This window comes from Ornithodoros turicata, chromosome 1 (assembly GCF_037126465.1).
Source record: "Ornithodoros turicata isolate Travis chromosome 1, ASM3712646v1, whole genome shotgun sequence".
Classification (NCBI taxonomy): Eukaryota; Metazoa; Arthropoda; class Arachnida; order Ixodida; family Argasidae; genus Ornithodoros; species Ornithodoros turicata.
The window spans coordinates 3,886,069-3,898,503 of NC_088201.1; the positions used below are offsets into that span (position 1 = coordinate 3,886,069).

The 12,435-nt window shown below is 48.4% G+C and overlaps 3 protein-coding genes across 3 annotated transcripts; 2 read left to right on the forward strand and 1 right to left on the reverse strand.

The window, feature by feature from the left end:
* The first annotated feature begins 381 nt into the window (after positions 1-381).
* On the forward strand, positions 382-4,593 carry LOC135396659 (PRELI domain-containing protein 1, mitochondrial-like). Its single transcript, XM_064627753.1, has 4 exons — positions 382-523; positions 791-889; positions 2,456-2,678; positions 3,971-4,593. Exons 2-4 carry the CDS (start codon positions 798-800, stop codon positions 4,274-4,276), a joined length of 621 nt encoding a protein of 206 aa, XP_064483823.1. The 5' UTR covers positions 382-523; positions 791-797; the 3' UTR covers positions 4,277-4,593.
* Positions 4,594-5,494: 901 nt separating this feature from the next.
* LOC135377323 (sec1 family domain-containing protein 1-like) lies at positions 5,495-7,526 on the forward strand. Its single transcript, XM_064609673.1, has one exon. The coding sequence runs from the start codon at positions 5,667-5,669 to the stop codon at positions 7,518-7,520; it is 1,854 nt and encodes a 617-aa protein (XP_064465743.1). The 5' UTR covers positions 5,495-5,666; the 3' UTR covers positions 7,521-7,526.
* A 2,647-nt stretch (positions 7,527-10,173) lies between these two features.
* Positions 10,174-12,385, reverse strand: LOC135377322 (WD repeat-containing protein 70-like). Its single transcript, XM_064609672.1, has one exon. It carries the CDS (start codon positions 12,197-12,199, stop codon positions 10,394-10,396), a length of 1,806 nt encoding a protein of 601 aa, XP_064465742.1. The 5' UTR covers positions 12,200-12,385; the 3' UTR covers positions 10,174-10,393.
* Between the last annotated feature and the right edge of the window lie 50 nt (positions 12,386-12,435).

The window sequence follows — 12,435 nt, forward strand, 5'->3', positions numbered from 1 at the left end:
GGTGTTCCTCCTTAGCTGCTACCTCTTTTCGGACTGTTCGGGCCCACTCCATTTCCGACTTTGCCACGTGTCGTGTGGTCCCCTCGCTGTATGTTCTGTTCAGGGTTGAAACACTTCGGACCCAGTTAGTTTTGAAGCCTCGATAGCTTATGTAACGATAGGGCCTCCTTGCATAGCACTGGTCTGGGAGGTGCGCAAGCCGTCCGAGGTAGGTGAGTGCGTCCCGTTCCAGGTACGTGGACCATCCCATTTCACCAGTCACTGCCGAGTTAGCCGTTCCCCTTTTCACCAGGCGGCGCTGCACCCACTTTCACGGCTCGTTCTATCGATGACCTTTCGGTTTCGGTTTTGTCGCTCACGCAGCGTCTTCCAGGTGGCGTGGGTGCTCTTCCTGTTTCCCATGAGGGGAATACCATCGAGGGCAGGCAGTGCTATGCACATGGTTAAACTAGTGAAAATTAACCAATGAGCTTAATAAACTGAACTTTCTAAAGAAATACCATATCACTAACTTTCTCCCTACGTAAGTGTTTTCACGTTTTACCGAGTATGCCGTCTATCTGCTCGACTGGCCTTATTTGGTCTAGCATGGATACAGTGGACCTTGATAGTGTGTCGTCCTTCGTATGGATTGCGTTTATGAATCTAGAAATAGTTATCAATAAACTGCAGATGAGATAACGCACTTTGCTTATCCAGTTCAGTCTAAAAGCTTTCCGGCACGCAGTGCACAATGGTGACATTGGAAACAACGGCGCGTTGTTGAGATCGGCTTTCTCCATTCTTTCAGCATCAACATGGTCAAGTTCTATGAAAGGAAAGACATATTCAAGTACACCTGGGACCAAGTCGCCCAAGGATTTTGGTCGCGCTATCCAAATCCATATAGGTCAGTAGATGCCCTCTTGGTTTTGTTTACGTCTTCTCGATATTACTATGTCTTAGCGGCTTCACACGTTTTCCGACGTCGTTACACTTATCCGTATCTCACGTGAACAAGGAACCAAAAACCGCATCGTTTACCTGCCCTAGAGTGTACCACCCACTTGCTGTAATCGCTAAGACAACAATAGCTGCCCTTGTTTAAATAAATAAATAAAATAAAAAACTACTCTCGTTCGGAGTACATAAAATCTTAATTAAAAAACGTAAGCAGTCTGTGCCACATAACGCCTTGCAGTGAAATGGCATTGCAGGAGCCCTTTTCTCTCCACCAGAGGACCATATTGCGGTTCAAACGGCGCGTATGTAGTTTATTTGCGTCATACTTACGTTTGACAAAACTTATTTTCATAGTTAGATGTAATAGGAATCCATAATCAAACCCCGAAACTGAGCAGGCATCAGCCTTACTGATGACGTTTCCTAATGTGCCAATTTCCCTCCCTTTTGAAAGGCAAGCGATTATTACGTTCTTTTAAGCGTCTGACACTCTCTGAAGTCTCACTGGCCCCGTTTCCACAGAGAGTAACTTTCAAGTCCAACTAGCTCCTTGCTTCGGTAACTATAGTTCGAGTAACCTATTACTTTCCTTCCGAATTACCCGTCTTTCGCTATAATTGTGGCAACCATTTATATTTCCTTTCACCAACGTTGTCAGACGGTATTCGTTGCTCGTGTAACTGTCCATAACCCTGAAAGAACCGAGATTTGAAAAGGAGTGCAATTATCGCTCGTATTCAGAAACAACAGCGTGACGCCGCAACAACTATTTTGTTTTTGAGAGCCTCGATGCCGAAGCATTTGGAAGATGGAAAGCGGTCAGAGCGCGGTACTCATTTATTTTGCCCTCGGAGCCGGAGCAAAGTAGAATTTGCTCTCGAGAATTATTCCGCGATAAGAAAAATGTTTCGCCAGTATAGATTTACTTCCCGTTACGCAACGCACGTAGAAATCTGCGGGGCATTTACATGAGCGGACTGGGTTCGCTCTGAACAATCCCAGGTAGACTGGACCACTCTCAAGGTTTTGAACATGGATGTCTGTCATCACCTGCTTGCTTGCCATCTTAATAATAATATAATAACGATAATAGTAATAACGCGTGTATTCAAAAATGTGAATACACATCTTGAAAAGGAGATAAGCAGTAGTGTGATAAGATAGTAGCGCTACGACACCCAAGATGCCGTTCTTAGGTTGAACACGACTATATACAGTGAACCCTCGTTAATATGACCCCCGATAATCTGACATACGCATTTTACGACCATACTCTTGGGGAACAATGCAGTGAAACCTCTGCAAATCCCCCCCGTTAATATGACAATTCCGCATTGTGACCAAAATTTTCGGCAACGACCATGGTCATAATAACGAGTTTTCACTCTATATAGATGTAGTACATATCTCCTATGCACTGTATAAAAAGTAACTGGTCTAGAGAAAGTCAATGTGAAAGTGCTTACGAGCAATTTATTTTGTTATTTCACACCCTTTTTATCTTTATTTGCAGCACACACGTCTTGACCGAGGACACTGTGAGCCGGTACGTCGACGGCGGCCGCCTATTCAGCAAGCGCCTGCTGACCAAAACGAATCCGGTCAACAGGCTGCCCAAATGGGGCGAGCGCTTTATCGGTGCCCGCTCGGTCCGTATAGTCGAAGAGTCTGTGGTTGACCCTCGGACCAAGACCATCGTAACTTACACGCGCAATGTTGGCTTACAGCACATAATGGTGAGTTCCTCCCAGCTTAATTTTTTTTTTTTTTTTTTCTACTGTAACCAACTTTCTCAGTTCAGCTGAGTTTGCATTTTGATACGAGCTTTGGAGAGTTTATTTATTTATTTATTTATTATACCTTAAAGGCCCATACGGGCATTACATAAGGTGGGATGAAATGATAGCATCACAGCATAGCAACAGTAGTGAAACAACAAAAGTGAATAACACACACACACACACACACACACACAAAGTATCAAAGGCACACAATGTAAACGAAATATGACAGAGGTGTGTCATATGCAGTCCTGTTTTAAACTCAGTGGGTTCGGTGATTGTAGCAAGAGATGAGGGTAAGGTTGGGAAATTGCTAATGGAATGAATGACTTGGAAAAACTCCACGTACGAGCTATACGACAGATGATATAACGAGGATGTTAATTCGAGTTAGATGACGATGAGGAGTAGACAAATTAATGTCGACGAAAGGAACCTGTGAGTAATATAATCTGTGGAATAAAGACAGCCATGCTATTTTTCTACAAACAGCAAGGGGGTTGTGAAACCATTTCCAGACTTTTGAAGAAATCACGTTGTAAATATTAATTCGCGTCTCCTAAACGTGTGCATGGAAACTCTACGTTTCTGCGATCCCACGTTGCGAAGCTCTCCAAAGGTTGTGCACTGGGTGAGCTCCTCCGTCAACATCATCAACTCATCATCTTTCCGCCTGTTTTTGGACCGACATTTTATCGTAAGGAAGCGCGTGCTTTTTCGTTTTCGTGATGAGGAAGGCGGTTGTAAAGAGGGAGCTGACCACCAGAGAACGGCCTTCGTTATGATAACGATAATTTGTAGCTTGTCCCTTTGCCGCCGTAAACCTGTTTTGCCAGTTTTCCCGGAGAATTGGGGAGAGAAGGAGCGTCCGAAGCATTACCGAGCAAGGAGAAAGGCTTTATCAGAACCCCGAACAGCCGAGTAGCAGACGACAGCGGAGTAGCAGACAACATTTTTCTAGGCCAATCAGCGAGCGTTCTCCTTATAGCGCCAGCGCGAGGTTCCAGGCAGATCACAGGCTGGTACTGCTCTTCACCACCGTTGCGCACGGTGGTATTTTATATTCAGTTTTATATTCAGGTGCATATTTTAAATTCAGTTTCTGCAATAATTATGACTCTGTGGTGTAAATTACTTCGCATGGTGCATCTTACTGGCAAACTTAGGTTTTATAAGAAGAAAACTGGGTGTTAAAAATGACTTCTGTGCTACTTTAAGCCTGTACATTTTCTTTTCAACCTCGGCAGTCGATTGAAGAGAGGTGCGTGTACCGGCCATCTCCCGAGAACCCCAAGCACACCCTGGTGGAGAGGAGGGCCTGGATTTCCTCTTCCATCCTTGGCTTCTCGTGCGCCATCCAAGCATTTGGAGTCGAGCGCTTCAAGCAGAACGCTGCCAAGGCCTCCAAGGGTTTCCTCTACGTCCTGGAACGCCTCTTTCCGTCGCCGCACCCGAGCGAAAAAGAACGGCTACGTTCCAAACTGGCCACGGAGCTGGCCAAGGCCAAAGCCGTGCCCCTTGTGGCTGCGGCCAGCTACAACAACCAACAGTAGCCGCCGCCGCGGCGTAGGTGTCACTGTTCACTGCCGAGACTGATCCGATATTAGCTAGCCACTTGGATCCGAGTGTGAACGGGTCCAGAGGGGGCTTCATTCCTTTGACAGCGTCTCAAGAAGGTCGTCGGGAGTTTTTCCTATTGTTGAGCCATAAGGGGGTTGGGAATGGTGTAGGTGCAATCTCTTTCGTTTTTTTTTTTTTTTCTTTCGTAATGCCAATATCTAACATTCTTCTGCGTGATTTCATTATGTCACTAGTGCTCAGCATGTTGTTGCTATATGTTGTTCCATGTAATAAAATTGATTGTGTTGTATCTGATGGCTTTGGCTGACTTGAACTGAATGTTGCTGAAACATTCTGGTGTGTGGGCGTGAGTGCATTGAAACTCGTTAAAACTAGAGGCAACAAACAAACGAGTTAGAAATAACGGAAAACAAGAAATTACGACCTTCTCCCTTGTTTTCTAGTGTTTGAAAATAAATGCAGAGCCCATGTTTCCTTTTAAAAGCACCTGAGGTGCTGCGGAACCATCCAGAAAGGCTACTTACTTGTAAAGGGGTGTCACTCGATTTTAACTTTGCACACGACTGGCGTCTACCCCCCTCAAGCCCGCCTAAAGGGGTGCAAGAATACGGGGGGGGGGGGCGTAAATTTGGGGCCTCGGGGAAATTCGGCGTCCCCGGAGGCGAAGAGTAGACCTGGTACTGCTCGCACACCTGCAAGGTGCACGATTCGTGGTTCCACGAATTCCTGTAGGGACCAGTTTCTCATGGAAAGTGTATAGATGTCATCTTAAAAAAGATAGAAAGCAAGCGAGCTGGTGGCAGATCTCGGGTTTTTGAAATGGATGTCATCTTCATGCGGGCGAAATTGCCGAAATGCAAGCCTGAAATGTATTTCCTCGCGGCTGTCGTCTGCTAGCGGGGGCAGGAGAGAACGGGCGAAAAGCATGCCGGGAAGAGGACGAGGTGTGCGAAGGCACTCGTAAGTAAACAATGGGCGCATGGAGATGATATGACCGCAGCTGCCGAAACTTTCCGTGAGAAACTGCTCTCTGGGGTAATTTGTGGAATTGACACTAGCATATTAATAACGGATTATGATGCACCTTGCATAATTACACTCAGGTATGGTTTCAAGGTTAAAATCGAGTGGTGTCACTAAACTAAACATGGACCAAAATTTGTCCTCATTGCTCATTTCGAAGAGGGCAGCTCCACTTCAATCGCCATTAGCAAACAAAAGCAACGTCGCAAGTCGCAACGTCACGGGTGTTTGCTGGCCAAGGTGCCGCGTCAATTCGGGCCCTTTTTTTCATGTGGAATGAACTCGTGCTGAAGTGTTAAGTATTTTCTTCCTTCACCACCTAATCAGAATACCGTGATCATGTCGCTAAACATTCGTGAAAAGCAGATCGCTGCTTTGAAACAGATGTTGAATCTGAACGTTCCCCAGACGAAAGGCTCGCACCCGGAACCTGTGTGGAAGCTACTTGTGTATGACAGATGTGGACAGGACATAATATCTCCACTCATCTCGGTGAGAGAGTTACGAGACATGGGCATCACCTTACACATGCTTCTGCACTCCGATCGCGACCCAATCCCTGAGGTTCCAGCCATTTATTTTGTGGCCCCAACAGATGAGAACATCACACGTATATCTCAAGACTTTAGGAACGCTCTATACGACCAGTATTTTCTCAATTTTGTATCGCCCGTCTCGAGACAGTACCTCGAAGATCTTGCATCGGCAGCCCTGCAGGCCAACTGTGTGGCCAGTGTGTCCAAAGTTTATGACCAATATCTCAATTTTGTGACTCTAGAGAACGACCTGTTTCTCCTCAAGAATCGAAACGGTGTGTCGTACTACGCCATCAATCGGGGCGACGTGAAAGACACTGAGATGGATAACATCATGGACGGTATCGTTGACTGCCTGTTCTCGGTGTTCGCGACACTGGGAACGGTTCCCATCATTCGTTGTCCGAGACGCAACGCCGCTGAGATGGTTGCCGAAAAGTTGGACAAGCGTATCCGCGAAAACCTACGCGACTCGCGGAACAGCCTGTTTTTAGACTCCGCTCACAGCGGACAGCTGAGCTTCCAGAGACCCCTCCTGGTGGTGCTGGATCGTAACATGGACATGGCGACGCCGCTGCACCACCCCTGGACTTACCAGGCCCTCGCGCACGATGTTCTCGACCTCAACCTCAACAGGGTCACCATGGACGAGACCCCGGAGCTGGAGACTGGGGCCAAGCCTCGTCAGCGCCGTTGTACCAAGACCTACGACCTGACGGCGGCAGACAAATTTTGGCAACAGCACAAGGGCAGTCCTTTCCCGACCGTAGCCGAAGCCGTTCAGGAAGAACTCGAGTCGTATCGAAGCCAAGAGGAGGACGTTAAAAAGTTAAAAGCAGCCATGGGTCTCGAAGGGGACGACGCCGTCGCGTCGGACGCGCTCGCGGACAACACCGCAAAGCTGACGTGGGCTGTCAGCTCACTCCCGGAACTTCTGGAGCGCAAACGACTGCTCGACATGCACACGACGCTAGCAACTGCCCTGTTAGAGCATATCAAGAATCGCAAGCTAGACGTCTACTTCGAGTTGGAGGAACGGATCTTGGGTAGACAGGCCCTCGAACGTTCTCTCCTGGACGTGTTGCACGATCCCGAGGCCGGAAGTCCGGGCGACAAGCTGCGACTGTTCCTCATCGCGCTCGTTCAGGGACTCGAAGACGTCGCTCCGTACGAAGAAGCCCTCGCGCGGGTGGGTTGCAACCTCCACCCGGTCCGCTACATGCGGAGGTGGCGGGACTATGCCAGGGCGACTTCGGGGGCGTTGATGGGGGCGCCGTCCGGCGTCTTCTCCAAGCTCGTCAGCCAGGGTTCCCAGTTGGTCGTGGAAGGGGTGAAAAACCTGGTGGTGAGAAAGCACAAGCTGCCCATGACCAAGGTGCTCGACGCGTTCCTGGAACTCAAGGCCCTACCGGAAACGGACGACTACCGCTACCTAGATCCCAAGCTCTTGCGCGGAGACGCGGGCCCTCCGAGGGCGCAGACGCCTTTCAAGGAGGCCGTGGTCTTCGTGGTCGGCGGCGGGAACTACGTAGAGTACCAGAACCTGGTCGACTACGCCCGCGCCAAGGGCAAAGGGGTCGTCTACGGCTGCACCGAGCTGGTGAATGCCACGCAGTTTGTGGAGCAGCTTTCCCGACTGGGGCAGGAAATTGAATGAGGGAACGTTGGAAAGGGACGCGGGCACCCAGTGGTTACTGCACGTTGTAAATAGGACGGGTTGGCGTAATCGACACACTACTCTGTGTCGCGTCAGACAAACAGATGCAGGGCGTTAGTGTGAGGTGGCACTGCACAGAGGGTATCCTTCATTTGTTGGCTGCAGCAAATTGGACAAGTTTCCATCATGTTTACTAGCATTATGTTGCAGGCATAGCATGCTTAGTGTACAGGTGAAAATAAAGCTTGGTTCGCCATGTCAGAGTGGAACTTGTACCGCGAAAGCCTACGCGTATGAACAGCAAGACACGTCGGGACATTGTTTGGGACACGTTCTGGTAGATATGTACATCTTGTGCAACAAATATAAAAGCCTTCATTCCTGCAAGAAATAATGTTTGTAGCGTTCGTTGTTGAAAGAAAGCATGCAACAGCAACCCTGATGGGTTTTACTGCATGATGAGAGCTATTTCATACGTACCAATGAAAGAGGAGAAAAAATCAGTCGTAGACGACAGTTTGAACATATTTAATTGTATGTGTGCAAAGGAAATGTTTCACACGTTTGCTATGCCCCTTTCCTGTCTGCATCTTGCCATAAAAAGACCTTTTTCCTATGTGGACAAATACCTGTACATATTTGCTAACTGCTATTTCAGCCCGAGGATTATACAGCACATACGTGTGTGTGAGAGAACTTCTTGTGGCTCACGAACATCCACAAGTTACGCTGCGCACATTGGAAAACTAACACTGTAACTAATGTAAGGGTTAAGATGGGCTCATCCGAAGTCACTTACAAGAAGCAGCAGTGTATCTCCAGATGTCATCTGCAAGAAAGCAAAGGAAGAGCAGGGACAGGGAACGTACAAAGGCCTTTGTACTTTTTTTTAAAAATTTTTTAGGAGTTGCGCTAAAGTAGCAATCCCGAAACCATCCCTGAGTGTCAATAAAGCTTGCTCTGTTTCTCTTCTATTTTTTATTTATGTTTCCAAGTTGAAACTGTAAGCGAAGGCAACAGTACAGTGTGTAAATAGGAGATAATTTCAGTGCTCGCTGTCATAATCATTCGTGGCCAAGTACGTATTTTTCGGTACCCGATTTGGAAAAGGCTGCTTATTTATTTCTCTTAGTCTGTCAAGTGAAGCTTTTCATTAATGAATTGTACACACACTTGCCCAAATCCACAATAACTATATTGCTTCTGTTTGTTTGTTTTTTTGTGTGTGTGTATGTATATTTTTTATAGTATTTTAGGGCATCTTACGGTAATTACGGTTACTTCTTTTTTGTTCGGCCCTCTAAGATGTGGTCCAATGTAGAGATGCCAAGCCCCGGAAATTTTGGGAAAAAAACAGTGTTTTTCGGTTGCTTTCCTCGTCTCCGGAAAAATTGCCCAAAATTTCCAGGCGACAAAATTCAAAAATGTAAATTTTCGTGCCTTCGATGCGTTCCAACCCGCCAACAGTGCCTTGGGTGCCTCTATTCCGCCAACCACCACCAACCTAGAGCTCCGTCTGACTGCTCCAAGCGATCGCCGTCTTGTTCACATAATGTTGGCATTCTGGTCGGAGTGGACGGGTTGCTGAGTAGACAGCAGTCTCATGGGATGCTCTGCTCCGCATTTATGCCTAGAGGGTGAACACTACTAAAGTTTCTAGCTCATTGTATGCTGTGGCTTGGCCGGCAATGCTTCGACTCGGCAGTAACCGCGTTTGTTTCCATTTTTTCAAATTTTTCAGGAAAAAAAAAAAACGAAAAAGGAACGGTTTTTTTTTCGAGCGATTCAAAATTTCCAGAATTTTTGCATCTCTAGTCTTACGTCGGTGCAGACCACGAATCATTTGAGTTTGAGGCTCCTACCTTAGATTAGTTTTTCCCCTGTGCTATCTGTGCATCATGCATCAAATACCAGTTCCATCGATGTCGAAGTGACCACTAAAGGCGCTGCTATCTATGTTGGCGCTTTCGCTGCTAGGTACAGATGAAAATAAAATCTAAACATCACGTATACTGAATTGGCAGATTGGACAATACCGCAAGCAGGCATGAGTAGACAGCCCCATGTTTCAAATGGGGGATGGCTGAATTGAACCAAAGCCTAGTAAACCTTTTCTTTTTATAGTGTATCGCCAGTTAGCCTCCGTTTTGGTTCTTATTCAGTAAACCTCTTGGTGCAGCTGTTGATGCTTTGATCAACTAAGAATAATGGTGATAATGCAGAAGGTATGAACATCAACGACAAGCTACAGAGGAAAGATTTGAAATAAAAATAAGACTGTTGAATGCAGCTGTTTCATATACAAAACGAGACTTTCGTGCTACTGACTGCACTTCTTCAGGTTAGGTTAGTCATCAACAGATGCTCTCAACCGTCTTATTTTTATTGTTAAGAATAACGGTGCTAAGAATGTACATTCAACTCAATGCAGCCCGACAGTCGGCGATGTGTTCCCCGCAGTAATTACTCAAATACCTTAAGTAACATTTGAGATTGACACATTTGCATAAAATAGCACTTCTTGCACATTATTTCCAAGTTCGGTCTGTACAAAAGCACGAACAAATTACGCCACATAAGATCGCGAACTTGTATGCACAATTTTTGTTCGGCTTTCCTAACGTGAGAAGACAGATGCTGGATAAAGAAAACAAAAAAAAAGCCTGGGATATGACACGAACACTTGACATGTGGAACATGACACTAGCTGCTAAAAAAAAAGGTGCAGGAGTGCACACACAATTTCAAAACAGCAACATCAAGCCCCATTCTCTAGAGCTCAACACAATATACACTGAGTAGGTCTTGTTACATGCTCGTTCTTAGAGCATGATTAGACTTCGGTTTCACAACTCTCGGACGGGCCTTTCCAGTCAAGGTTTCGGACGTTTCGCGTCCGGCTCTGCATCTTCCGTCGTTGCCTGAAAAACCGGCTTGGGCTGCGTGGACGCGTAGGCTGGCGTCACCCAGTAAGGGTTCTCCGCCGCTTCCTTTGCGTACTTCAGGATTGCCTCGCGTGGGTCAACGTTGTCGTCTACCCTCTTGGTGACGCCCAAATTCCGCACTATGTACGAAGACAGCGTGTTGCCCGCGGACGCGATCCGCCCGCCTTGCCCCGGACCCGTCACGGGCAGGTCGGGCCTCCGGGAGAGGAGGGGGTCCTTACGGGCTTTCTCCAGCCTCTTCTTGGTGCTCCGCGGCCGCTCCTCGCGGAACAGGGGTAACGCGTGCGGCGTCAGGACCTGGCTCTGCGTCGGCGGCAGGATGGCGTCGGTCCGCGGCCTCCGTCGCGGCACCCGTGCCGCGCACAAGAGTGCCCCGTGCTTGCTTTTGTCCGGGTCGTAATGGACGTTGAGGCTGCCGTTGGCCAACGCCACTAAGATCTGGTTTAGACGTGGGTGCCACGCGACCCGCGAGATGCCGGCCGGTTCGGGCACACGCCTGACTTCCTCAAAGCTGTCTCGTTCGTAGAATACGAGCTCCCCTCCGCTCTTGCTCGCCGTGCCGGTGAAGACTATGCGGTCGTCCGGGCTGAAGCCGCAGTCGAGGCTAGGCATGCAGCAAGGGAGGTCTTCGAAAGTGTGCACGCATTTTTTTAGATTGCGCATGTCGAAGAGCTTGAGCGTGTCGTCACAGGCCCGCGACGCCAGGGCCGTCCCGTCAAACGAGAAGCTGATGCAGCTCAGTTCCGATCCACGACAGTGTGCCTCGCGGATGGTATGAGCCGGATTGACTAGGGGTCGTCTCGTGTCCCATGCCTGGATGGAGCCGTCTTGACAGCCGGCTGCAAGTAGGTGCCCGTCGCGGCTAAACTTGCACGTCGTTGGAATGGCACGGAGTCCGCTCTGCTGTCGCGTTTTCACCAAGGATTTGTGTTGCGCTGGACGGTATAAGTTCCAGATACGTAACGTTCCGTCGTACGCGCACGTCAGGAACTCGTCTCGGTGCCGTGGATTCCAGCAGCCAGAATTGAGCATAGCAACATGGCCTTTGGTGCGGGCCATGTCGGTGATATACTGGTCGCCCTTAGCACATTCCATGATCTCAGACCCGTCACGATCGAGTACTTTGGCCTGCGCACTACCCGGCACTACCAAGATGGAATCGCCCGTCGGGCTGAACTCCAGCTGCCGGATCTGATGGCATTCGCACGGTCGCAACGAGCGAAAGGGACGAAGAGTAGAGTCCATTCCGGCGAAGTCCCAGAACGTCACGTCAAAGTCGTAACCTCCTGACACGAGGCGGGCTCCTGTTGGGTCAAGGGCAATCGCCGACACTCTCTTCGTACCGTGGTTCAGAGTGAGCGAAGCCATAGTTGGTACGTCGCGGAAGGCAGTTGTACCTTCTTCGCCCGATGAGACATCCTCGTCCTCGTCGTCCTGAACCGAAAGAGACACCGGTGGCCCGATGCTGTCACCGTCGTCCTCTGGACATTTGGTCCAAGAGCTGCCACCAGCCAGAGAGTCGGCGGCTGTCTGTGGTACCGTGGCTTCATTGTCTTTGGAATCGGTGTTGGGAATAGATTGCTCAGTTGGCGATTTCTGGAATCTGCTTATTGCTGTTTTTCGAGCTTCTTCAAAAATTTCGTTTAAGTCAAACACTCTCGCCTTTTTCGTCATGTTTTTAGCAGCCTCCCCGCCTGCAACGGTTGCAGTATCGCCCACATCGTGAGACGCCATTTTGCACAATGTCGTCCGTTCAGTCAACTTCCATACAGCTAGTTAGCGTTGGTTTCTGGGTGGTCGGAGTTCATTACTAAATGCAAAGCAAAAAATATTTTGCGAGAGTCTCCAGCCCATTGTCAGTTAAAATATGAAGCGTGCATGAAATGCGACTGTCATTTCGCTCGTGAGGCTCGCGACATACGCAGATATGCAATACCGAAACCACCGATCAGCAAATGTCGTTTCTTTTT

Coding starts and splice junctions, on each gene's coding strand:
- LOC135377323 (XM_064609673.1), top strand. CDS start 5,667: ATGTCGCTAAACATTCGTGAAAAGCAGATCGCTGCTTTGAAACAGATG.
- LOC135377322 (XM_064609672.1), bottom strand. CDS start 12,199: ATGGCGTCTCACGATGTGGGCGATACTGCAACCGTTGCAGGCGGGGAG.
- LOC135396659 (XM_064627753.1), top strand. CDS start 798: ATGGTCAAGTTCTATGAAAGGAAAGACATATTCAAGTACACCTGGGAC. Junction 890..2,455: donor CGCTATCCAAATCCATATAG/GTCAGTAGATGC, acceptor CTTTATTTGCAG/CACACACGTCTTGACCGAGG. Junction 2,679..3,970: donor TTGGCTTACAGCACATAATG/GTGAGTTCCTCC, acceptor CAACCTCGGCAG/TCGATTGAAGAGAGGTGCGT.